Genomic DNA, 27,388 nt, shown 5'->3' with positions numbered 1-27,388 from the left:
GATTGCTATGTTGTGAAAAACTCATCTTAAAACCTCTCACTGTTTAATCGATATAGCACTTATCAACAGTCTGAGGCGTCTCTCCAAATGGATATAAATCATCCGAAGGAGGGAAGGGAAAACCCTCTCTGCCTGCATTACTCATGCGAAGCTGGTGTAAACACTGCCATATGACAATCTGCATCTGTCAGAATATTGACCAGAATGTGGAAAGACTGTTTCTCTCACCTCTGTATTGGTGCTTCCTGCAGCAGGCTCTTCTACTGTCAGCTCCATGTGACTCTCTTCTCTCAGCTGAGGACAAAAACACACTATTTCAGATGAAAACACTCTCTCTAGTGCCTAGTACATTCCAGTGTCTTAAACAGGAAGAATAATAATGATATTCTTGATATTGATTTAAACAATATGACACAAGGAAATGAGCTGTTGATATTCAAGAGCATGGCTGATATTCAGGCTAAAAGTATGATTTGGAGGGAAATATTGCTTGTATACATTATACATTAATGCATAATTATTATTTTTTATCTGAAGTCACAGAATTAAGTTGAAATTCTACTTGGAAATTCTGTCCACAAATAATATATAATGTATAAGGCAGACTGAAGAGAAAGAATGCCAGACGCATCAGTCTGAAATTCACAAACACAACACTTATATAACAGTGCAATAACAGCCAACCGTAGCAGCACAAACACTCTCTCTCTCTCTCACACACACACACACACACAAATATTTTGTTAAGCATTGTGTACTTGTGTACAAGGCTGCATTTATTTGAATACATAATTTAGATAAAGTAAAACAGTAATATTGTAAAAAAAATACTACAATTTGAAATAACTATTTCTATTTTAATATATTTTAAAATGTAATTTAATGATGGCACAGCCTCCACATTCCTCCAGTCTTCAATGTCACAAGATCCTTCAGAAATCGTTTTAATATGCTGATTTGATGCTCAAGAAACAATTCATTAGTATTAATGTTGTAAATGGTTGTTCTGCTTAATATTGTTGTTGAAACTGTGATACGTTTTTTCAGAATTCTTTAAATAATTGAAAATTCAAAAGAACAGTATTTATTTGAAATAGACATCTCTTGTAACATTATTGATCTCTTTTTTTCTATTGTTGATCTTTTGTAACAATGCATTTTGATCAATTTAATACATCCTTACTAAATGTAAGTATTCATTTATTTTAAAAGAAATGACAATGATAACTGACAAACAATGGCATTAACATAAGAAGTGCATAGGTTTTTGTGAATTTTATTATGCAATAACTAACTTGTTTTGCATGTCATCGTTTAAATGCTCAGTGAGGACATATGCATATTTAAAGATGCTGATGTCATCATAATGTCCTTCTGTCTTATGAGACCATGAGACATTGGGATCAAGACACACAGCTCACACAGAGACAGCTTCCCCCTAGTGGCTGGACGCAAAAAAAAAACTGAATATACATTGCCGACTGCATGTGTAATGGTACACTAAAGCAAATAGTTACCAACCTGACAAAATACTACACAAATAAAAACACCAATCAATATAGGAATATATAAATCATATTTCAGACATGGAAACCTTATATGCTTAACTGAAACGGAGATTAAGTTTTGTATTTAAGTATGCAGTTATTTAAAATGCAACAAGCCTATCTTAATCTTTGTGCTTTGCATTTGTAAATGCAATACGCTGAGCAACAAGAATCTCGTCTGAGGCCCTTTTCAGTCCAGTACAATCTCACTTTCTCAGAAAATTGGATTCATTAATCACATGAAGTCTCTAGTACACTTGTACCATTTTATCAGTAGGTGTTTGACTGACATGTTTTATGCTTTTGTGAGTGCTGATGTGTCAGCAGTCCTGAGCAATGCTGCGGAATTCACCAGCATCTGAGAAGACAAAGAGAGCTGCCTGCATACAGCTCTGTGGAGCCATTTGTATTCTTCAGATATCTACAACTTCATTCACTGCCTTTAATTATACTGTCACAGGCCTTTCCACTCAACGTCATCATGGCACATGATGACAAGGCCTCCAACACATACAGGGTGCTTTTCCAGCATTTTAAGAGAAAATTAAAAAGAAAATCAAACGAGATAAGAATGAGATTACTTTAATGTCTATAAGAGCAGCATCAAGATTAAATGGCAACGGAAGATTAAATCTGGTAATATGCTAAAATCGGCAATCAAAAAGAGCTTCCCATATGAACTCATACAATTCACATTAAATACTTCCGAGATTAAATTGTAAACCTCTATCACTGTACTGCATGTCATTTTTATGTACACTGATGTCTGCTTTATATCTCCAAAAACAGCAGAGTAAAACAACGAGCAGTCACTGAAGTTACGAGAGACTGCAGAGTTTTGTCAACTGACTTTATGCTGAGAAATAAAACCTCCCCTAAGGGGACTGTCCTCTCTTCAACTGGCCTACACAACAAGCTATAGACTTCAGAAAGATCCTAAATAAACCATCAAATTACATTTAGCTCTGCCAGAACACAGACTATTTTGACACGAGGGACACATGCATACATACACACACACATATATTACACTAAAAAAAACGCTGGGTTATTTTTTTTAAACCCAAATCCTGGGTTCAGCCTGTTGGGTAATTTTATTGGGTTGTTTTTAATATTTGTACCCAGGTGCTGGGTAGTTTTTCTGCACTCTAAAAAATGCTGGGTTATTATTTTTAACCCAAATGCTGGGTTCATCTTGTTGGGTCATTTTACTGGGTTAATTTGAATATTTTTTGCCCAGATGCTGGGTGGTTTTTCTGCACTCTAAAAATGCTGGGTTATTATTTTTGACCCAAATGCTGGGTTCATCTTCTTGGGTCATTTTACTGGGTTATTTTTAAAGGGTTAGTTCACCCAAAAAAATTCTGTCATTAATTACTCACCCTCATGTCGTTCTAAATCCGTAAGACCTCCGTTCATCTATGGAACCACTGATCTATATATAATGACTGGATCGCTCATTGCGTTCTAAACTGCCGACAGACAGTGAAGCCACCGGAAGTGTTCGAGCCGCCATCTTACTATTCCCTACTGGCAGAGAGCACCATTGAGTCACAGCTAAAACACTGACCAAAAATCACCCGATTTGAAGCGAATCAGTCACACGGGATTAGTTTTTATGTTAGGTGTATGTAATTCATTTTTACTTCAGATGTTATCGGCAATGTTTTTGGTCTTTTTGGGCAGGATAAGCAATATATTTAAATCGTTAAGGTGGGTGTGTCTGCTGCACACTGCCGACACAGGTAACGTTAACTGATCCAACACAACTATAGGCAATTTCTTTATGTACATAATTATTCAGGAATGAATGTATTAGTATCAGAAATTGATTTGGATATACAATGATAGCCTCTGTTACTTTATAGCTCTATGTTGTACTGAAATGAAAAGCTTAACTTACCATGCATCATCTTGGAAATAAAGCTTAATGTCTTTAAGTCCGTACTGACGTAGCGTTAGTCAGTTATTTCTCTGAATAAATTGTGTATATTTTTAATGTCCTGATTGAGCGCATCTATTTCAGACTCTCCAAAATCGTGCAAATATGTTTACTAGCATTACCGTTTCCATGTAAAATGTTATGTATATGCTAAATTAATTAATTTAACCACTGTTTAAATCATTGCCTGCTTCAAAACGAATGCTGTTAACGAAAACATTGTTTAAACATTTGCAATAAGCCTACTGTACGAATAAAAACACTAACAAAATTACATAAACAATGAATAACTACAAGGCGAATGAAGGTATGTGTGTAACTTGTTATACAAAGCATAAATCTTCAGATTTGAGAATGAGCACTTTGTAATTTTTTTATATATAGGTTGAGGTCGTGTCCGTCTGATGTTTATCATGTTCATCTGATGTTCTGTAATGTACGTAACTTTTTAATAAGCAGGGGAAATCTCCGACATAAATAAATAAATAAATAAATAAATGTTTACGCCTAGGGTGTTTGAATTGTAAGAATGTACAGGGATACTTCAGATTTAAAAACGCTGACTTGTTAGGTGATGTTTTCTCATTGAATTTGCACTTTTTCCTATTAACTCAATGGAATGTATGGGAATAGTGGGGAATACCAATATGGCGGCACGGCAGCTTCACTTTCATGACGTCATGAGCAATCCAGTTCTCTATTATAGATCAGTGTTCGGAACACAAATTAAGGAGTGTTCACGTAAACACAGTTAGTTTATATTAAACATGGTCGGTATATAGGCTATAAGTGACTGTAAACCGCTGAGAAGCAAAACACACGTGTAACAGTATATTAGATCCAAGCATAAGGTTTTAAAGAGACAGCAGCCTAAATAAACCTGCTGTCTGTCATTACTGTTTATTTATACAGTGAAGAATATTCAGTGTTATTTTACAGTTGAATAGATTATTCAGTTTCTGTAGTAATTCTGTACCTATATATTATAGTTAGACCTACCTGAAAGTACTGTTAATTTCATTTGAAAATTCAGCTTTGAAATCACAGGAATAAATTACATTTTAAAATATATTCAAATAGAAAGCATATTACTACTTTTGCTGTATTTTGGATCAAATAAATGCAGGCTTGGTGAGCAAAAGAGAATTCTTTAAAAAAACATCAAAAATCTTACCGTTCACGAATTTTGACTGGTATCTTGTTTTTGTTTTTGTTTGTGCCATTGCTTGTCATTTATTTATTTGTTCTTATTTTACTTACTATTTACTTGTCTTTTTTAGTTCAAATAAATTCAATTCTGAGTTTGAGTGCACATGATTCTTGGGTGGGGAGGGGGCGTGGGTCCATTGGAAATAGTCTTGCCACCACAGCTGTAAAAAAATCCTAGAGGAAACACTGTAGTAATAATAATAATAATAATAAAAAAACAACCTTCTTGCATAATGCAGGACTTTTAAATATAAACAAGTCCAAAATACACTAGGAGTCTTATTATGAAAAGTCTATGTTTCACTATTGCTGGCTACTCATTCAAAAAGATGAACACTATAACACCATAAAGTAAACATTATCATAATTTATCAACATTATATCATAAGCAATTGATTGATATCAATACACAGCATCCATTTATTGTGAACTGTACTGAAACCGTGAGCCTGTAGAGCAGGGGTCACCAGGCTCAGTCCTGGAGGGCCGGTGTCCTGCAGAGTTTAGCTCCAACCCTAATCAAACACACCTGAACCAGCTAATCACGGTCTTAATAGGTATACTTGAAAATTCCAGGCAGGTGTGTTGAGCCAAGTCGGAGCTAAACTCTAGACACTGGCCCTCCGGGATCAAGTTTGGTGACCCCTGCTGTAGAATGTACTGTGCAGGGTTTCGACTTTGAACATGCAGCAGAAATCATAGCCTTTTGAAGTTTAGCAATCACTTTAGGCAGGATCACAATTTTCCATCCTTTAAATTAAGACCTCTTAAAATGTTAAATAAAATGTTTGTTATACTTTTTCTTTTGTCTCACCTCTGGCGGTGTGGAGGCTGGCTGCGGACCCTCTGTTGGTGAGGTTGAGTTGGTGGCAGTGTGTTCCCACTGCTCAGCCATGTGATTCACCTCCACCAGCTTATGCTCACAGCTCTTCTGAGAGTTCAGCAGGGTCACTTCATAAAACTCCTGGATATCTATGCAAATAAAAAGAGAGAGAGAGAGAAACACACTATAAATGTCTTTTTAAAACCTACTCAAACGCTGTAGTAGTTTCCACACTACACTTTGTTTACTCTATTTTATTTTTATTTTTTATCAAAAACCAACAAATTAAACACAGGCAATTTATTAGATTGATTCATTGGCATTTAAATGAATCCAGCAAAGTAAGAAGAAAATGAGGTAGAACGAAAGAGAGAAAGAGCAGGCAAACATGCTTATTTAGTCGGAAAATAAAAGCTGCAGATTTGAGCGGCAGCCATGGTACAGATTAATTTGTGTTTCTGGGTCAAAAGGTGTGAGCAGACACAAATTTCTAGCTAGCTTAGTCAAAAAGATTCCAAGTCAAATCATAATGAGAAAATATTTAGGACTTTCCAGTAATTTACATTCCATAACTGCACAACAACGAAGCAGTTATTTACATAAATATAAGCTGTGGGGGAACATTTTAAAGAGGTCATGAACTGAGAAATCCAAATTCCCTTGATATTTTGATATATAAGAGGTCATTGTGCTATAAAAACATTCTGTAAGTTTCAAAATTCATTAGTCTAAAAACAGCTTATATTGAAGCCAATCTACCAAAACGACAGGTTTTGGAATGTGCCACTTTATGACATAATAGTGTGGCTAAACACCACCTCCACAGAAGATGATCAACCCCTGCATCTACATCACTGCCTTTTCAGCCCCGCCCACCGATTCATGCATGTAGTAGGTTAATGACAAGAGCAGCAAAAGCAGGTCCACGCAGAAATCAAACGATACTTTATTTGATTAACTTTTTTTAATGAAGTGCCAGACCGTATCAGTAAGAACTTGGTCCTTTGCTCACTTCATTTTTAATAATAGCCTATTACTTCTAAATTATTTTTTTTATGTAAAAATCTTGATAACATTATAAGTGGACCTCAGAGAACAATACAAAATAAAAAACAAAGGAAAGATCGAATATATTAGTTCAAGATCATATAAAGTTCAAGATAAAATATGTAATGTACTATATACTATACTATAATATATTACACTATAATATAATATATACCTTTAAAAATATATAGTGTAAGAGAGGCTCATTTTTGTATAATAAATAAAAAATAACAAATAGATAGAATAAAAAAAGAATAGAGAAGAGTAGTGTTAGAGGGTCAATTTATTTATTTTTTAATAGAGAGAAAGAGAGAGGTAGTGTGTGTGTGTGTATATATATACACACATATATATAAAATAGGGCTGTCAATCAATTACAATATTTAATCGCGTTTAATCGCATGATTGCCATGTGTTAACTCGTGATTAATCGCAACTTATTCACACCTTTTTATCTGTTCTAAGGGTACCTTAAATTAATACTTTTCAAGTTTTTAATACTCTATTCAACAAGGGCATTTGCTTTATGCAAATGTATGTTTATTATTAGTGAAATCATAGTCAACATAGAGCATGAAAACTAGACATGTTTCAAAGGTCATAGATGTTTTTCAAAGAACTTGTTCATGTCAATTAGACACATAAAAAAGAACAATAAAATACCAGGTTCCCATTACTTCTCTTTCTTTGCACTAAGCTATTTACTTACACAAGCCTCTTTACATTATTTGCAGGACAGGGCAATGTTCTTCTGAAAATGTACATTTATTATTACATTTGTTTGCCTCTCTGTGCCCACATACTGTATTTTGACGCAGCTAAATTCTCAATAAAACTGTTTTCATTGATATATTTTACTGTTTCTGTTGTCGGACAACGGAAGGAATATCAAATAGTGACTGAAACGCGACCCATTAAGACTTAATGATTAATGAGATTAATAATCGAGCTGTCGTCTGATGAAATCAAATAGGCTACACATAAGATAAAGACAATAGCTGTGCTGTGATTCTAGCTATACTTGCATGTAAAATTAGAGAAGCAACATAATATCTGTTTTAACTGAAATAGCTGCTCCTCACTGCCGCTCGCTGAACAGAACAGACGCAGAGAGAGGTGTGTGCGCAGCGGAAAAGAGAGACCTCACGCTTGCGCAGCAGTACCGGCGAGTCTCGGAAACTAAATGGTTTGGGCAAACCCTAAAGATTTGTCGGTAGGCACACAAAAAAAAGTCGCTAAAGAGGTCTGAAAAGTTACTAAATCGCTAAGTTGGCAACACCGTGAATCTCCATTTCTCCAACTATGTGTTAGGCCATGGGTCAAACAGAAAATACGCACTGCGTTAATCCCACGTTAATAAAATTAGTGCTGTCAAAATGAATTTGCGTTAATGCGTTAATTTTGTCAGCCCTAATATATATATATTAGGGATGCACGATATATCGGCCACCATATCGGTATCGGCAACTCGAACACCACAACAAGACAAAGCATAGCTCCACAGAAACACAAATTACTCCAAGACAGGCAAGAGAATAAACAAAAGGACTAAATATTATTATTATTAAAGTAACCAACACAAATAACCAAAAAAAATGAACAAAAGATCAGGACTAAGAGAACTAAATGAATACTAAATTAAAGGCAAAAAGGTCAAAAACAGACCGCATCCAAAAACAAGGAGCAAGACAAAAACATAGAATTACAAAAGAAAAGACTAGGGCAAGACTAGAGCACAAGAACAAACCGACAGGAAGACAGGAACACATAATCAGCCATATCCAGAGACAGCGACAACCACAGTGAGGGAAAGAATGACCACGAACAATAGGGCAAGTGGCACTATAAATAGGGAGGAAATCACACAAGGAACAGGTGAGCGCAATTACACTAACAAGGACTCAATGAGGGCTAACAAGAGGGTGTGGTAATGAGGAAACCAGGAGGAGGGGCTAAAGCACATGGCTGAGAAAAACAAATAACTAGGCCATGTGCTGACAAGACAGACACAAGAAACAAAAACACAAGACAACCAGAGTGTCAGGGCAAAACCCTGACAGATAATGCATGTAAAGCTGCTCGGGAGACAATATAATGTTGCCAAAGCAGTACTACAAAACAGGCATTTTCCACCTCACAAAAGAAGCATCTTTCAAACAGAAGCTTGCAGTCTATTCTATCTTAGAGAGAGAATTCATTTACATGTAAATAAAACCTAATAAAAAGACTCTATTTGTTATTCCTCCTACAGATGCCTGCCTGGTCCAGTGACGCAAGTTCAACACAAATCAATAACACGGTTTATCAAGCATTTAAGTTGGTGCAAACACCAACAAGCTTACTTAAAATGTGATTTAGATGTGTCTGCCTCTAAAGTGGAAAAATACATTGAAAGTGAGACCAAAGATTTAAAATGTATGCAAATCCCACATCTCAAGCATGGGTGACAGTCTGAAAAACAGGGAATGCAAAGTTTCAACAACTGATAAATAGAAATATCAATACTATTATAAAACAAACTGTTAAAATAACCCATACCGACAACATGCACATAAAAATGTTTAAAAGCAGCAGTGATTTCTAATAAACTTACAGAGCAGTAAGTTCTCCTCTGTTCTCCACGGACATGTTGTGTAAAGTGTCATCACTGAAACACCGAGAAGTATTGTGTGTGTGTGTGTGTGTGTGTAATGCCAGATGCCTGATCTAACAGCATGAGAGCAGCCAGTTTAATCCTTGTACAGGCCTCCTGTTCCCAACAATTCATACAATGACCTTACACCCTCACACACAAACAGAAAGAACACAGCTTATCATTATTTCAGACGCTTTCTCTTCGGTAGTGTTTAAAGCTGTTTAGTGCACTCAAACATGCCCCTTTTTCACCCCAGAAATCCTAACAGTGACAAGTAGTCTCTACTTATGCATGCATAAGAACAGAGCAGGTGGCGAATGATGGTGGGTGGGTGTGTGTGTGTGTGTGTGTGTGTGTGTGTGTGTGGGCTTGTGTCTGTGGGGGGGGGGAAGTCTTGCCTGCAGTGCTCTGCATATTAAGAATGACTCATGATACTTGTAAGAAAGTGGCCCAAAGCTGGATGCCAACAACCACTACAAACCAACACTGGCACAAATAAAGGTCAAAGAACGACAGAAACAGAGAATAAATCTACCCAACCACCAGGAGCATTTGATCAAAGTGTTTCTAAAAACACCTGATGAGTGTAGTGATCTCAAAGAAACATCATACCCAACCGTTCAAAAGTTTGAAATCAGTAAGTTTCTTTTATTATTAGGGTTGGGTATCAAAAACCAGTTCCGTTTTAGAACCGGTTCTAAATTTCCAAGAACCGGGTATTTGATAAGATGAGTGCATTTCGATTCTGCTTAATGATTCCTGCATTCACATTTTAATGTGATTTAAAATTATTTAAGTGCAGGAACGGAAAGAACTTGCGCCTTGTTTGCGTGCAGCGCACACAGCGCCAGAGAACAGCGGCCGCATCGTGGTGCGGGTTCCCAGTTTTGTGTCCGTTCTCGAACCGTTCCGTGCATTTCCACTGTAGAAAAGGTTGTTCCGGGCCAGAACTCACTTCTTTCATATTTATCAACTACGTCAATATATCATCATAAGCACAGCCGTTTTTATCTTAAGTGAACATAAACAGATGAGAAAGAAAACGCACGTGTACAGTATTTTTAGATCTGCATGCGTTCTGTGTTAAAGAGACAGCAGCCTATAAACACACTGCCTGTCATTAATGTTAATCAAAGAACTAAAGAAACGCATTCACTGATCTTGACCGAATATATTTAATAACTTTAATTAATCTATATTTTATTTATCAAAAGAAAACTATGCAGTGTTTTTAAACTTTTAATTACAGTTTCTGTACCTGAAATTTGGTTCAGTTGTATTTATTTATGCTATTGCTAATTGATTTGTTTGTTCCCATTTTATTACTGACTGTTTACTTGTCTTTAACACTCTAATATTAGACATTTATATTAATCTAGTTGTTTTTGCGGTGGTTCTGTAGGCTGCTGATTTTGCTCATGTTATTCAGCTGCAACAGAATGCTTTGTAAAAAGACAGAATAAATGTTTGACTTAACAAATGTTTTTATCTTATTGGAATCAAAACTAGGAATCGATATGCAGAATCGGAATCGATAAAATTCAAACGATTCCCAACCCTATTTATTATGCATTAAACTGATTAAAAGTAAAATAAATCTTTTGTAATATTATAACTGTCTTTAATGCTTTAAATAAATGCTTATATAAAAGATATAAAAGCTGACATATTTTTTAATGTTCTATTTATGAAAGAATCCCAGAAAAATCATGGTTTCCAAAAAAAATAATAATAATTTGGAAACCATGATGCTTTTTTTCTGGGATTCTTTCAAATTATCAGTGTTGAAAACATATGTTATTATCAACACTGATAATAAAAAGAATGTTTCTTGAGCACCAAATATTAGAATCATGTGACAATGAAGACTGGAGCAATGCCTGCTGAAAATTCAGCTTTGGCATCACAGGAATAAATTACATTTAAAAACATTAAAATAGAAAACACTAATTTTAAACTGTACTAATATTTAACAATACTACATTTTACTGGAAATTTGATTAAAATACATGGTCTTGTTAAGAGACTTCTTTTAAAAACATTCTTAAACAGTCATTCTGATCCCAAACCTGTGAATTATATCAGCAATTTGCCACCCTGCTTTTTTAGATATTGGTATCAACATTATGCATTCATTCAAATAGAGCAGTGTGGTTTAGCAGATGGCCATAAAAGTCTTGTTGGGACAAATCTGTAAAATAAAAGGGCTTGTCATCTGCTAATCGGGTATTATGAATCTGTTCAGATGGAGTCTTGACAGCATACTGGCTTTCAAATCCCTTTGAAACAATTATTACACAGTGGACGGCTTTCAGTTCATATCTAATCTAGAAAAATGATTAACTTGCTTTCACCGTTGACTGCACAAGAAAGAAAACGGGCTGAAAATGATGTTTGAAATCTATAAATAAATAAATAGTTAATTAGGCAGCTCAATCAGTTAATTAATCAAGTATTCATTGACTGCAAACACTTCTTTCCTCTTCTTCTTCGTGTCCTACGATCTTATATTACATCTTTCCAGTGTGTAGCACAACTGATGGCGTGGTAGCTGGGCTCTGCTAGGTCATGATCTGAGCATTGCGGTGCTAGGCTGCACTACATGAATTGTTGCATATTATTATACTCCCCTGAACTCAAACCATGGTGGGCATAGCTGGCATGTTGGATGAGATCATTTGGGATAAGCAAATGTCTGTGCACCTGGTGCTTACTATTGCAGCCCAAACTATTTACAAGTGGGTGAAAACAGGACAGGACTGGAAACAACTCAATTTACCAAAACACAGATAGTCTCAGCCTCAGACAGCACACCCACAGACTACAGTTCACTGCTGCTCATCTCTGTATATTGCACACATCACTGGAAAGCAAAAGTGGAAGGCTTTCTAGAGCTATAGCAAGCTCTTATCTGATTGGGTGGCTTTGACAAGTCTGATAGATTTAAAAGATACTAAAGTTTTCTTTGAGGGAAAACTAAGATACACTTTTTTTAATGCTTCTATTCAGTAAGGAAGCATTAATCAAAAATGACAGTAAAACATTTAGAATGCTACAAAGCTATTTTTTTTCAAAAATTCTTTGTCTTTAACACTCTAATATTAGACATTTATATTAATCTAGTTGTTTTTGCGGTGGTTCTGTAGGCTGCTGATTTTGCTCATGTTATTCAGCTGCAACAGAATGCTTTGTAAAAAGACAGAATAAATGTTTGACTTAACAAATGTTTTTATCTTATTGGAATCAAAACTAGGAATCGATATGCAGAATCGGAATCGATAAAATTCAAACGATTCCCAACCCTATTTATTATGCATTAAACTGATTAAAAGTAAAATAAATCTTTTGTAATATTATAACTGTCTTTAATGCTTTAAATAAATGCTTATATAAAAGATATAAAAGCTGACATATTTTTTAATGTTCTATTTATGAAAGAATCCCAGAAAAAAAGCATCATGGTTTCCAAAAAAAAATAATAATAATTTGGAAACCATGATGCTTTTTTTCTGGGATTCTTTCAAATTATCAGTGTTGAAAACATATGTTATTATCAACACTGATAATAAAAAGAATGTTTCTTGAGCACCAAATATTAGAATCATGTGACAATGAAGACTGGAGCAATGCCTGCTGAAAATTCAGCTTTGGCATCACAGGAATAAATTACATTTAAAAACATTAAAATAGAAAACACTAATTTTAAACTGTACTAATATTTAACAATACTACATTTTACTGGAAATTTGATTAAAATACATGGTCTTGTTAAGAGACTTCTTTTAAAAACATTCTTAAACAGTCATTCTGATCCCAAACCTGTGAATTATATCAGCAATTTGCCACCCTGCTTTTTTAGATATTGGTATCAACATTATGCATTCATTCAAATAGAGCAGTGTGGTTTAGCAGATGGCCATAAAAGTCTTGTTGGGACAAATCTGTAAAATAAAAGGGCTTGTCATCTGCTAATCGGGTATTATGAATCTGTTCAGATGGAGTCTTGACAGCATACTGGCTTTCAAATCCCTTTGAAACAATTATTACACAGTGGACGGCTTTCAGTTCATATCTAATCTAGAAAAATGATTAACTTGCTTTCACCGTTGACTGCACAAGAAAGAAAACGGGCTGAAAATGATGTTTGAAATCTATAAATAAATAAATAGTTAATTAGGCAGCTCAATCAGTTAATTAATCAAGTATTCATTGACTGCAAACACTTCTTTCCTCTTCTTCTTCGTGTCCTACGATCTTATATTACATCTTTCCAGTGTGTAGCACAACTGATGGCGTGGTAGCTGGGCTCTGCTAGGTCATGATCTGAGCATTGCGGTGCTAGGCTGCACTACATGAATTGTTGCATATTATTATACTCCCCTGAACTCAAACCATGGTGGGCATAGCTGGCATGTTGGATGAGATCATTTGGGATAAGCAAATGTCTGTGCACCTGGTGCTTACTATTGCAGCCCAAACTATTTACAAGTGGGTGAAAACAGGACAGGACTGGAAACAACTCAATTTACCAAAACACAGATAGTCTCAGCCTCAGACAGCACACCCACAGACTACAGTTCACTGCTGCTCATCTCTGTATATTGCACACATCACTGGAAAGCAAAAGTGGAAGGCTTTCTAGAGCTATAGCAAGCTCTTATCTGATTGGGTGGCTTTGACAAGTCTGATAGATTTAAAAGATACTAAAGTTTTCTTTGAGGGAAAACTAAGATACACTTTTTTTAATGCTTCTATTCAGTAAGGAAGCATTAATCAAAAATGACAGTAAAACATTTAGAATGCTACAAAGCTATTTTTTTTCAAAAATTCTATTCATCCAATAATTCTGAAAAGAAGAAAATGTATTACAGCTTACACAAAAATATGTTCAACATTGGTAATAATAAGAAATGTTTCTTGAGCACCAAACCAGCATATTAGAACAACTTCTGAAGGATCATGAGACACTGCAGTAATGATGCTGAAAATTCAGCTTTGCATCACAGAAACTATATTTATAATAATATTTCACATATTACTGTTTTTACTGTATTTTTGATCAAATGACTAAGCTTTGGTGACTAAGCATAAGAGACGTCTTTCAAAAGAAAAAGAAAAAAATCGTACTGACTCCAAACAGTGGCATACATACAAGCAGAACTGTTGATTTAACTTTTTCCCCCATGGAATATAGATATACCGTATTGGCCCGAATATAAGACGACCCTGATTACAAGACGACCCCCCTTTTTCCAGATGTACCTTTTGGAAAAAGGCTTTTTAAAAAACAAATTTTTCCTATTTGAATTTTTGTTTTGAAAGTATGGTAAAAACTGGTAAAATGTACCAATAATCACATTTAAAAAATATACACTTTTTGATATACCATTAAAAAAAAAAAAAAAAAGCAGGTAGCCCATCTGAATTATGACATTTAGGCTATCCATCTAACAGTAGCCTACCAAAATCTTATTAACAGTAGAAGTTAAATCTTACTGTAGTCTTCAAATCGGGGTACTGTCTTACGTTTTAAAATCACAAAGGGAGTTTAGTCCCATCAGGCTAACGTGACAGTCACGACTCATGCAGCTGTAAGGTTTTGTTTTTCTTTTGTTATTACTCGTGACCTTTCCAACACTCATTACATTTCGTATTTCATGGCACACTCGTTTTATGCGTATTTGGTGCCACCTATTGTTGTGGGTGTATTATTGACATGTCAAAGTCTAGACCCTGAATATAAGACAACCGCATTTTTTCAGATGTATTTCCAAGAAAAAAAACATCGTCTTATATTCGGGTCAATACGGTAATAGTCAGGAAGGGAGACTGGGAAAAAAATGAGCCACTGGGTAAGATAAACTACCATTTGTTGTAAGTCAATCATACACAAAATAAAGCATGTTGCTTTTTCAGGAAGATGAATTTCATTCTCTCTGTTACATAGTAAGTAATTTATGTTCAAAATGTTATGTTTATATAATGTTATGTCAATTAACAGACATTAGAACATGCAAATGTGTTGTTAAATTATATTAACTTTAAATCTTAGGGGTTTTTCAAGTAAATAGTTTAGGTCAAATATATTCAGCTGACACACACACACACAAAGTTTGGGAATCCCTGCATTAAATAACTATTCAAGTTATTTAAGTGTTGATTGGCAAAGATATACAACACTTTAAAAGTTTAAAATATATATTGGCATAATAATGCAAATAAAATATTCAGCATTGGTTCTAACTAGAGAATGCAATGACTCTGATTAGCTGTTCTAAGTGTATCCATCTTCAGCAGAGCTGTGGGTTTAGTTAGGTGATCAGGTACCAGATACAATGAGGAAATATCTTATCTGCTTGGTTTCCAAGGCAACCAGAAAGATTCATATTCGTAATCACATCGGTCTATGCATGAACTCCCTTTCTTTCCAACACAGACCAACCCACAGAAACACAGAGAGCGCACACACACACTCATTCACACGCTGCAGATCGGCAGCTGTTCCACTCTTATGTAATGGATGGATGGTGTGGGCTCAGGGCTGTAATCTCACTCCTCTCCGGGGAGCGATTATTCCAGCTCCTTATACTACCCACCACTGCATACCAACACACACACACCTCCTTATCTACTGACGCAGACTTCCGCCTCCCTGATTCGACATGATTCATAAAAATCACTTTATTTTCTGAAAATGGCCTTTGCATTGAAATGCGTTACAACTGGCACATATAGAGCGGTTGTAAAACATGGGCAGCAGTTTAAATAAATTCATTACTATAAAGAAAATGCATCCATATCAAAGGGATAGTTTAACCAAAAAAATTGAGGGGGGTGGGGGGTGCCATGAACGGGTGCCGTCAGAATTCGAATTCAAACAGCTGATAAAAGCATCACAACAATCTACAAGTAATCCACACAACACAGCATCCATCATTTAAGAGAAACGCTGCATGTTTATAAGAAACAAGTTCATCTCATTCCGACTAAAATACGAGTATTGGGCAGAAACAATGGTTTAAACTTAAAACACCCTTAATGATGGATCTTTTTCTTACAAACACACAACTTTTCATGTTAACTGATGGACTGGAGTCATGTGGATTACTTGTAGATTGTGGTGATGTTTTTAACAGCTTTTTAATGGACACTCATTCTGACGGCACCCATTTACTGCAGAGAATTCATTGGTGAGCAAGTGATGTAATTGCTCAATTTCTCCACATCTGTTCTGTTGAAGAAACAACCTCATCTACACCTCGGAAGGCCTGAGGGTGAGTACATTTTCTCCACTTTTCCATTTTTGGGTGAACTATTTCTTTACGTTTATGTACAGTGCCACTAATGATTAGAGAAAGCAATGGATTCTGATAGTTTTATGGAAAATGACGTTGATTTCCTGGCAAAATTTAGTGAGCTGAAGATAAAATCTCAGGACTGCTACACATCAGATGGCTCATATTTATCATTGGCATCTCACATTTAGAAAACTGAAAATGTTTCTGTTCCAAAACAAACCAGTAAATTGCTCCCACTCTTTACTCTAAATACTGATGTGACAGGAAGAACAGCTTGCCTCTCGCTCTTGGCATGCTGCCTCTATCGACTTTGATAATTCTGCATTTCTCTGCTCCACCAACAAACTGACAAAATAATCTGACTGGCTGAGATCTGTCCAGTATGAAATGAATAACTGCTTCATAACAGCTGAAGATTAGCTTGTTATTAGCATGTGCAAAACATGTTCAGTTGGGACAAAGAACCCAGATTATACTATAAAAAAAGTGGATGCAAGTCTTTTAATGTAGTGACTGATGAATCTAAGCTGTAAGTTTTATCCTGCCTCACTGTGAAAATCCTGGAATGCCACATCTGGAAAAAGCTTCATAACAGCTGATGGAACACCATCAGATATGAGATGCTGCTATAAGCAGTTACGGATATTCTTAAATGGTCTAATTTGCTGCAGTGCTGCCTGGTGCTCTGTTAAATGCAGCTAAAATTATGCTGAATTACATCACTACCTTTACTCATTCGTCTTTTGGAAATATGTTTTTCTGTTTAAAGAGCTGCAGGCTGCTCGCTATGACACTGGAACCCTTTCTGCTGAAGGTCTGCGTTACCATGGAGACAGTCAGAGACTGCACATTTCATATGATACTTCTCTTAAAAGACTACGACAGGTGTACATCTGACTCACAGAGTTGCCTCGCACTTCCTGTCCTTCGTAATTACATGCTAAACCAACACCAGTTTAAAAGGGCCATTTCAAAGTCAAGTTGAAAAGTTTTAGTTGAAGTACACTTGATCATTTCATTCAATATGCAAACCGTGTTGTTTTAAATACACCTGCTATTAATATCAGAAAGTGTTGTGTTTGAAAGTTCTTTCAATTATACATCACAGAACACAGAGAAATGGAGAAGTGCATTAATATTAGACACAGCAAGTCTGATACTGAAAAGCGGCTTGTTTTCGTTGAATCTGTAAAGTATTAGAATGAAATACATGTAATGTTTTCAGATGGTATGAAATATATTTTAATGTAATTTTTATTCAACCCTACATTCAAAGATATGAATTATTAGTTCTGTCAAAGCTCTACATTCTCTGACCAGACAGAACTAAAGAGCTCCCTCTGCTGGAAACACAGCCAACCACCACTTCACTGTACATCACATTTAAGTCATACATTAATAAAACAAAATAAAAGGCATTCATTTAGATTAAATGTCTGTATTTATATCTATACGAATATAATTTGACCAGTTAATTGATATTTTAAAGCATTAGAAAAGACACCGTAAATATTTTTTGCTGTTGTTTATATTAAGTGGAAAGTTTTGAAATTTAGAATCATATTTTATTATACTAATTCTTAGTAGAGACACTGATTATATTTTTAAGAATAATAATGCATGATGAGGTAAAACAATTTCCACTAGATTTCAGACAATTAACAATAAACAAGAATATTGTCCCCATATTATTTTTAAGTCTGTAAAAATTACCAAAATTAGCCACAATTTTATTATTATTATTATTGTTATTATTAGGTAAGAATTTTGACTAATAAAATACTAACTGATCTAAAATATTTCAAACCTCAATAACATTTACATCATGGCCAGTTATGGGGGCCCGAGAAATCATTTATTCTGTGAAAAGGTGTCAGAATCAAACTGTTTCCTGTTTCCAAAGGCTGTTTCCAAAAAATATTCCCACAAATCTCCACAAGATGGCAACATTATTCCCTTTAAATGAAGAGGATTGGAGACCCACTGCCATTGCCATTATTACGCAGAGAAACAGAGGTGGGCTCAGCAGTTTCTGTGCGGTTGTGGCTCTGAAGCTAAAGGCTTGGTAAGGAAAATATTCACATTACATTTGCATCTTTAGACCAGCATTAATATCTTCCTAGAAACTTCACTGTCCTTGAGGGCATCTAATCATTTTCAGCCATCTGTTTCTGAGGTGGGGCCAAGGCTGGTACTCAACCAAATGCATGTGGCATCACATTTCTGTAAACACTGGCTTATTATAAACTCATATTATGCTATCAAATGAACATGTAGGTTGGCTATTTATCCACAGGCCAAGATTCAAAGTCACATATAGCAAAAAAAAAAAAAGAGCTTCACACTAGATTTTAAAGGAACACAAAAAAGTAAATTTAATCACTTATGCATCCTCATGCCACTCCACATCTCATTTTGTTTGTTCACCATCTATTTCAAAGCTTGACAGACATTATAAACCATTATTTAATAGCAAGAGCTACATACAAACTCTGCAAAAATATTCTACGTGTTCCACAGAACAACAGCAGCACACAGGTTTGGAATAACATTAAGATTAGTATTGATGACAAAGATTTCATTTCTGGGTAAAGCTTTCCTTTAGGCACCTTTTAGGTTATCTCAAAACAAATATTTACTTAATATTTATCATAACGCAATAGATCAAAAAGGCAATACACTGGCACATGCTATGCGACAGCCTCAATGTATAAACAACCTGTAATAACAGGTGAAGACAGTGATCTCCGTAACATTAAGATGAGATGCTGTGACCCACTGGTTCTAGTAGTATGTTATTATCTGGAAGAGCTTTACACCAATACCTTTAACACCTCTGTGATCTATGCTCCCATTAATACAGCTCATACAACCTGTCAGAAAACTACTGATCTCAGATCTGGGTCAGACATTTACCTGACAAACATTATTACACTGACCTGTAATTAGAGCCAACACTCTCGGACAAAAGTCCGCACCCAGAGTCCTTCAATTTGAGGCATGGCTTCCACCACCATGTGAGACACATAAACTCATGTCCACTTGTTCAGGGAAATAAACAGGACCAGACGAAAGAGAGAGGGGAAAGAGAGAGATAACATGCTGCTATCACAAAGCAGCAGGATTAACAGTAGAGAACATGCTACAGGGAGAATAGATTATTCTAGAGCAGGAAAAATAAAAAATACAAAAGCTAAATTCACTGTTAATCTTCCTTCAAAAATAATTTAAGTGTAATTATCTGAAGTGTAAATATTTAACAATAAAGTGACTGTAGACACATTTTCATTACCCTTCAAATTGCGAATTGAAAATACGCCTAATGGCAACTCAATTTCGTAAAAACATCCATATATCGCAAAAAAGTTTTTACGCTCGCATGAGGAGGTTTTTCAGGCAATGCGAAAAAGGATTCATTCGCAAAACTGCAATGGAAACGGCTTTTCCGCATTTACAGGTCGCATGGGGTATGTAAAAAGTCATATGATCATTCTTCAATGTACTATAACCTCCAAGAAACACATCATAAGTGGCCTCTCTCCAGTATAAGGGGCTTTCCCTACCATTAATGCTTAGACAATTTACACTGCACACGTCTGTGGTGCAGTGTGGCTCTGATACACAGAAGCTGATTGCGGCCACAATGCTTGTGTTTAGTCCAGAATACAGCCGTGCCACGCACGTTTCTGAAGTGGCTCTCTGTGCTGCTTCTGTAAAGATACACACATACACCTCCTTTAAATAAATCTAGCCAAAATCCGTCAAAATCCAAACCAAAATCCGCTGCCATGACTTTGCGAGAGGCAAAAGGTTACGTTTTAGTCGCATTGGTTAATAGAAACGCCGTCATTTCGCAATACTTTTTTATCGACATTTATAAAATATCGCCAAAGTTTTGCGCAAATCTGTAATGGAAAAGCGCCTAATGAAATCAAACTTTCAATTAAAATGTCTAATTCCAAAGAAGCTACTTTGTTTATGGTTTACATCCCCAACCTGTCTTTTAACTTCTCCCCTTCAAACATCTGGATAGATTTTAGGAAAAACAATTTCCAATGTATAAATTCCTATCCCATTTTTTTTTTTTTTCACATCCTATTTTTCTCTGAATTACGCTAAATTATGTAGTAAAATGGATTTGGAAATGCTAACATGAATTAAGCTAGAACAACACACTCTCACACAGACACAGACACAATAAATGATCTAATCCTTATTGGATCCTGCTGTCTGAGACACAAAGCCAGATTAAACTTTTGATGAGCATTCTTGAACTCTAGAAACTGTAGCAGAGCAGTCGTATTGTTCTAGCTGTGGAACTCGGATCAAATAGAAATCATCCATCCCCTGGTATCAGGAACTCCCCTCCTGCAAGAGTAACAGATCTGATTACAGTTTAGCAAAAAGGCTTCTCGTGGGACGGTCTCTCTGTGAAACAGGAGTATGCCGTCATGGCTCTTCTATTAAGAGGGCAGTGTCCAACCTTGTTCAGATGACAGTGACAAATAGGGCCCATTAAAAACCTCTATGGAACAAATTGGCAGACTGTGGTTGGTTTCCCGATTAGACCGCAGTGGCTCAGTATCTAAAGGAATCCAATGAGCAGCTGTGATAGAGAATATTTAGCCAGGAAATCTCATCAAAAAGGACAGACTCTAAAAAAAGACAGAGCCGTTCCAGAGAACTTTTGATTGAAATCGTAAAATACTGAACTCGGATCTGAACTCAGTGTGATACAGGAGGGTGCTTTCCTGTCACAAATAACACAGGCCATTTCATTTTGGCTTCTCTTTATTCTGAACGATTGTGTACTGCCAAAACTACTACAATAATGTTCTGTAAATCAAAATGTCAGGGCCTTCAGGGTTCCAAATCAACAGAATCTCAAGGTACAGAACCTTACATTTTTATTTCCGATTTTTTTTTTCATGAAACAACCAGAAATGTTCAACCTATGCTGTCAGATGTAAATGTTTCCTGGTGAATGGGAGAATAGGTTAAGCGGTTAAGAGGCTGCACTTCTCGAGCATGATGGCAAACCATCGAGATTACACTCATGCTAATGCCTTCTAAGATGATTACTGCTATTTCAGGAAGTGACCTTAACCTTTAACAGCATTTTACTGAAAATCAATAGAATGGGGACAAGATCTACATGATTGTTTAAATTTGTTTTTAGTATCAAAGATGCAAGCTAATTATAAAGTTAGGTTCTAAATGTGTTAGGTGGAATAATACATTCTGCCAACATCTGTAAATGACTGCAAGAGGGCAGCAAAGAACATGAAGGCCTGTTAGGATCACGTCACCTTTTCCAATTAATAGAAAGCAATCTGCCATGAACACAATTAGTGGGTTGAGGCAAAGGTCAGAGAAGAATAAAAAGAATTACAGATTATGGACAGGAAAATGAAGGCAATATTTCACAGATAATACATTATCCAAGGCTAAATCCCTGTCCCCAGATCATAATACCACAGCTCCAGCAATTATACACACAACTACGATTTAGCATATTGCATCTAAACACATTGTTTTATTTAATTACGCAATTTTTCTGTATGACTGAATCTAATCCAACACAGTAAACACTTTAAAACTTAGAGCTAAAGAGATAGCAACCATAGGGCCTTGATTAAAAAAAATCTTGGCAAATGCAGCTAAAACATAAGCGAATGATTAAGAAATTCTGCAAAATGCTTCTATGACAGACTACCATTTAAAGCAAAAGCTGTGATTTTCACAAAGCTTGCATGACTCCCTACACTTTCATGAAAACCAATGGAATATTTATATAAAGCAACTATAACTATAAAGCAATTTCTTTAAAGAAATAAGGAAATACTTAATGGTGTTACATTTACACTTTTCTTCAAATTGAGCAAACACACTCTGACCATGGGTCAACTCCGTGCTGCACATTTATGAGTTTCTTTACTAATTGATTGAATGAACATTAGCTTTAGACCAGAATAAAGATCCACATCCTGGTGAAAAATTTAACAGACTGTGACAACACAGTGGTCCATCTCATTATAGAAATTATAAGACAAGACGTTATATTCCAGAATCATCAATTGTACATTCTATATTCCACTAACGAAGTGCCTAAACATTTAATAAAATCATGGAAGTCAAAACCATCAACCTCTAAATCTCACAAATGCTTACTAAAAGCTCATGAGAGCATTTGTCCTTAAGTTGCAATTGACCTTGAGTATGAATAAAGGAGTTAAACCAATCAAGATTCAAAACCAATCTGATTCTCCTTTACAGAAAAGACAAAAGATTGCCTTGCGGAGATTTGAGCTTATGAAGAACACGTTTAAAATACCAGAGGCACAGGGAAGCATCTCCTGCCACATCAGCAAGGTTAAAAATAACTATATTTCAGAAAAAAAAGCCCTAAAGCGGCAGAATGTGCCCACTGCTTAAGAATGAAATATGAGCAAATGTCACCTGAGCAGACAAAGCACATGCAATCTTAATGGAACAAATAATAAAAAACAAAACATTGACCTTAAGACATAAATATATTGTTTTAAACTAGAACAATGAACATTAGAACACTCTTAGCGTGAATAAACTCAAGCAAACATCCTAAAAACCTATTAGTGAGTAACATCTGTATGCTGCTCAGAAAATCACTTATAAACAACTTTATTCTGCACCTCGTGTTTTCATTGACCTATTTTCCTACTACAAGGAAAAATGGTTCTTTTTACAAAAAAGAAAACATAAGCTTACCTATGAGAGCCTGGAAAAGACTGCTTTTGAAAATGCCCATGACTCTTAAGATGGCAGTTTTGAGCTGTTGTTCCTCTGGTTTCTTCAGTTTGGAGCAGTAGTCCTCCAGGAGGCTTATTGCTCTGGCTGTGTCTGTAAAACAGAATAAATGTTATGCTACTGGCATTTTTTAATCTACAACATTTAACATGGAACTACCTAACGTATTCTTTTTTATTTATAATTACATGTATTTTTAAATAAATGTCTTTAGAGTGCTGGCTCACAAACAAGAAAAAAAAGAAAATGTATCAAATCAGAACTGCCCCTTTTTCAATTTTAAAGGAATATTTCACCCCAAATATTGAATTTTTCTTTTTGAAAATGTACTCACCTTCAGGCCATCCAAGAAAGTACATGTAAATGAGTTTATTTCGTCATCTGAACAGATTTGGAGGAATTTAACATTACATCACTTGCTCACCAATGGATACTCTGCAGTTTAAATAGCTAAAATACAATAAAAACATCACACAACTCCAGTCAATCAATTAATGTCTTGTGAAGCAAAAAGCTTCATGTTTGTAAGAAACAAATCCATCAAGGCATTTTAACTTTTAACCATCACTTCCGGCCTAATTCCTTAATCCAAAATAATGCTTCCTTCAGTGATCAAGTCTATCCCCTGTTGTCTTCTCACATCAAAATCCACTGGCATGTATGTTAAGAACTGTTTTGGAGAATGTTCCCTTGTAAACAGTGCTTGATCTGTGCATATTTCTCTCCTGATTCAGACGATTCAACTTTATTTTACTGCAGAAATCGATATTATGGATAACACAACGTTTTAAAGTTAAAAGCATCTTAATGATGCATTTGTTTACTACAAACATAACTTTTTGCTTTACAAGACATTATGGACAGGGGTCATGTGGATTATTGTCATGTTTTTATCAGAGGCTTGGACAATTATCCTGACGGCACCCATTCACTGCAGAGGACCCACTGGTGAGCAAATAATGACCACATTTTTTCGATGAAGAAACAAACTCAACTACATCTACATGGACTGAAGGGGAATAATCTTCTGGCAAATTGTTATTTTTGGTGAACTATTCCTTTAATGCACATTCCTAGTCAAACTGTGAATGATTCATTGATGCAGGTTTTGCTCAGTATGTCACATTATAAAACTAAAATGGGTTGTGAACAGAGATTTGCATTGAAATTAATGACTCAGAATGTCTGAACTGACAATTAAGTTTTACTTCCAATGGGACATCCTTAAAGAAAACAGCAGAGAAACTGTCTTCAAACAATTCACTGTATTTCTACATGCTTTATAACATAGTAACCAGTTAACAACTTACAAAGACCCTGAGAGACTCTTTACTACTAGCACAGATCATGAGAGTGACTGAGCATGACTCAGTCACTTAGTCACACAGACAAACAGACACTAGGGACAGGACGGGGGTTAATTCCTGTCTTCGACAGATCGTTCGAAGCAACACAATTTAGAAAAACTGAAAGAGCAACAAACATTTTTTAAATAAATTGCAATTAGTAACATGTGCAAACGATTACTGTGCATGCATTAATGAGAATTCTGCTAATGATAAACTACTAGGACAATACAATTGGAGATATACTACATTTACAGTGTGCATAAAAAGACTTTTAGGCATTTAAAGAGTAACTAAAAACACAGCTGCATAGCTGTCTGAAATATAAATACAAACCAGCATCCGAGATCATCCGAGGTCATAGGCAGGTTGGCCATACTTGTGTCTATTTTAACAGACTACAAACTTGCAGCAGAGTATAATTACACTATTAGTAGGTCTACATATATAATTACACATATTTTAGGCTTAGGAGGTACAGAAGTCAAAATAAAATAAGGATAATTAAGGCATGGCCACAACAGTCCTGCTATAACATGATCATATTTGCCTGCTTCAGCAACCGCAACACATTCAACTAATCAAGTCTTGACATTCTGCATTACCCAAAGACACAACTATGAATACATGTGGAATTTGACATCTGTCATGCTATATTTCAACATTTTACACATTATGCATAAAGCTTTTATGACCTCATATCGAGAGACTACATGTAATATTCGTGCTTTAAAATAATTTTGTCTACACTAGATGTGATTAAAATGATGGGGGGGAAAAAAGAACCGTGACCGTAACTGTAACCGGTCTGTACAGAGTTAAAAAAAAAAAAGAAGATTTTTCGAGGTTATAAATATAACAGATTAGGAGTACGTCTTACAAGAAAACACTACTTCAAAATGTCATGTTTAGATTAGCCTAGTGTGTTACTTTCCATTTCTTTGTAAATATTTGTAAAATGTATTAGCAATGTCGGAATAAAAAAAAATTCTACACAATTTTTTTTTTACAGTGTACAATTTCTCTTATTCATTCATAGAAGTTTTCACCTGAAATAATGCTGCCTTAAAGTGCGTACACTATGTAAACGACCGGTACACAGTCATATAATAATCATGTTTTCACAATCATGTACATACTTCGAGGTTATAAATATAACAGATTAGGAGTACGTTTTACAAGAAAACACTACTTCAAAATGTCATGTTTAGATTAGCCTAGTGTGTTACTTTCCATTTCTTTGTAAATATTTGTAAAATGTATTAGCAATGTCGGAATAAAAAAAAATTCTACACAATTGTTTTTTACAGTGTACAATTTCTCTTATTCATTCATAGAAGTTTTCACCTGAAATAATGCTGCCTTAAAGTGCGTACACTATGTAAACGACCGGTACACAGTCATATAATAATCATGTTTTCACAATCATGTACATACGTTGATGTTTATTTCTCACCTCGTTTTCTTAAGGGCATAATTACTCCTTTATGTCCTTGTGGGATTGTCACGCATGGAAACAGCAACACAAAAGTTTCGCCCTCATCTGCTGTCAGTGTCTTTGAGAAAGTGTCACCTGCTAAAGCAGCAAGTTCCTGCTCAGGTCGCTGATGTAGATGTAAAAGCGAACAGAATGGCAGCTCTCGGGCTCGTTGCTTGTAATTGTCAAGTTAAACAGGAAGAGACACGCGTCGAAACATCTTGCAGAAGAAAACACATGCTGAGCGCATGATTGTCGCTCATGAGAAATAAATCCATAATCCGATAGAAAAGAGTGGAGAGTGATCGAGTGCACCTTGGTGTGGATGAGTCTATAAGAAATGCTCTCTAGTGTCTGAATATGTTCTCGGTATTGAGCTCTCTGAGGATTCTTTTGCTGCAATATTCGAGCAACCACCGACTCCTTAAATGCCTTTGGTGTGTAACTACATAAACATAATTCAATCACGCTGTCCATAACACAACCCATACAGTCCTGACAAACATTAAAGGCGCAGTGACTAACTAAACTAAATCTAACCACTAGTTTTTGCCCCAAAGGGCCACCATATACATCAAATTAGAAAGGCTCTCCGGTACATGGCTTGTCTTGGATTAGATTCAGTCATCATATGCTGATCAAGCATTAATTTAAATCCTCAAACTGCCAATATGGAGTTCCAGCAACAGTTCGTGGAATAAATAAGCATGCCAGCCTGTGTAAATTGAACGATGCATGCTTGTAAACGTGTCTTTAAGTACAACTTGTTCTACACATAGGGAATGACGTTCACGTGTTTTACGTTTTAGATTCGGATCCTTGAACAGAAAGAAACTGGAAATTTAAATCGGAGACTTTCATGATCATCTTGCTGTTCGACAAGCGCAATCCACTTTCACGTCGCTTCAAGAACCAAGCAAAACCATCACCATACTGGCAAACTGCTGTGGAATCCAGATCTCAAGGTAGAGACAGGAGGCAGATTTAACTAGACAAGGCAGGATGTATTCCCCCCATGAAACAGCAGCCTGTCGGTGCGACGCCTGTCGGAAAACACCTGCAAGTTTCATCCAGCTTTCCGATAACGCATGGCTCCACAATAAGCCAATCTGAGCAAATATATCCCAAAGGTCCTCGTCAAACGTCCCGAAAGGCAGTTAAGAACAACTTCACCTCCTTTCCCGTCATTTTTTCTGTCAATCTTTACGGCATCTTTTGCCAAAGCTGGTTTGCAGACTCTCTCTACTGTGGGTGCAGTATCACCAGCAGCAGCAGCAG

The 27,388-nt window shown here is 35.8% G+C and overlaps 1 protein-coding gene across 1 annotated transcript; it reads right to left on the bottom strand.

The window, feature by feature from the left end:
* Nucleotides 1–21: 21 nt before the first annotated feature.
* Nucleotides 22–27,364, bottom strand: LOC107548887 (disks large homolog 1-like). Its single transcript, XM_016229743.1, has 4 exons — nucleotides 26,090–27,364; nucleotides 23,249–23,380; nucleotides 5,513–5,670; nucleotides 22–294 (listed from the first exon to the last, which is right to left on the bottom strand). The coding sequence occupies exons 1-4, from the start codon at nucleotides 26,106–26,108 to the stop codon at nucleotides 142–144; spliced, it is 462 nt and encodes a 153-aa protein (XP_016085229.1). The 5' UTR covers nucleotides 26,109–27,364; the 3' UTR covers nucleotides 22–141.
* Nucleotides 27,365–27,388: the final 24 nt, after the last annotated feature.

The sequence above is a fragment of the Sinocyclocheilus grahami genome, unplaced genomic scaffold (assembly GCF_001515645.1).
Source record: "Sinocyclocheilus grahami isolate Dianchi unplaced genomic scaffold, SAMN03320097.WGS_v1.1 scaffold356.1, whole genome shotgun sequence".
NCBI classification, from domain to species: domain Eukaryota; kingdom Metazoa; phylum Chordata; class Actinopteri; order Cypriniformes; family Cyprinidae; genus Sinocyclocheilus; species Sinocyclocheilus grahami.
The sequence above is the reverse complement of the archived record's forward strand: the minus strand, read 5'-3'. Positions and strand labels throughout refer to the sequence as shown.

Coding starts and splice junctions, on each gene's coding strand:
- LOC107548887 (XM_016229743.1), bottom strand. Junction 5,671..23,248: donor TCTTTTCCAGGCTCTCATAG/GTAAGCTTATGT, acceptor TTATTTGCATAG/ATATCCAGGAGTTTTATGAA. Junction 295..5,512: donor CAGCCTCCACACCGCCAGAG/GTGAGACAAAAG, acceptor TTTTGTCCTCAG/CTGAGAGAAGAGAGTCACAT.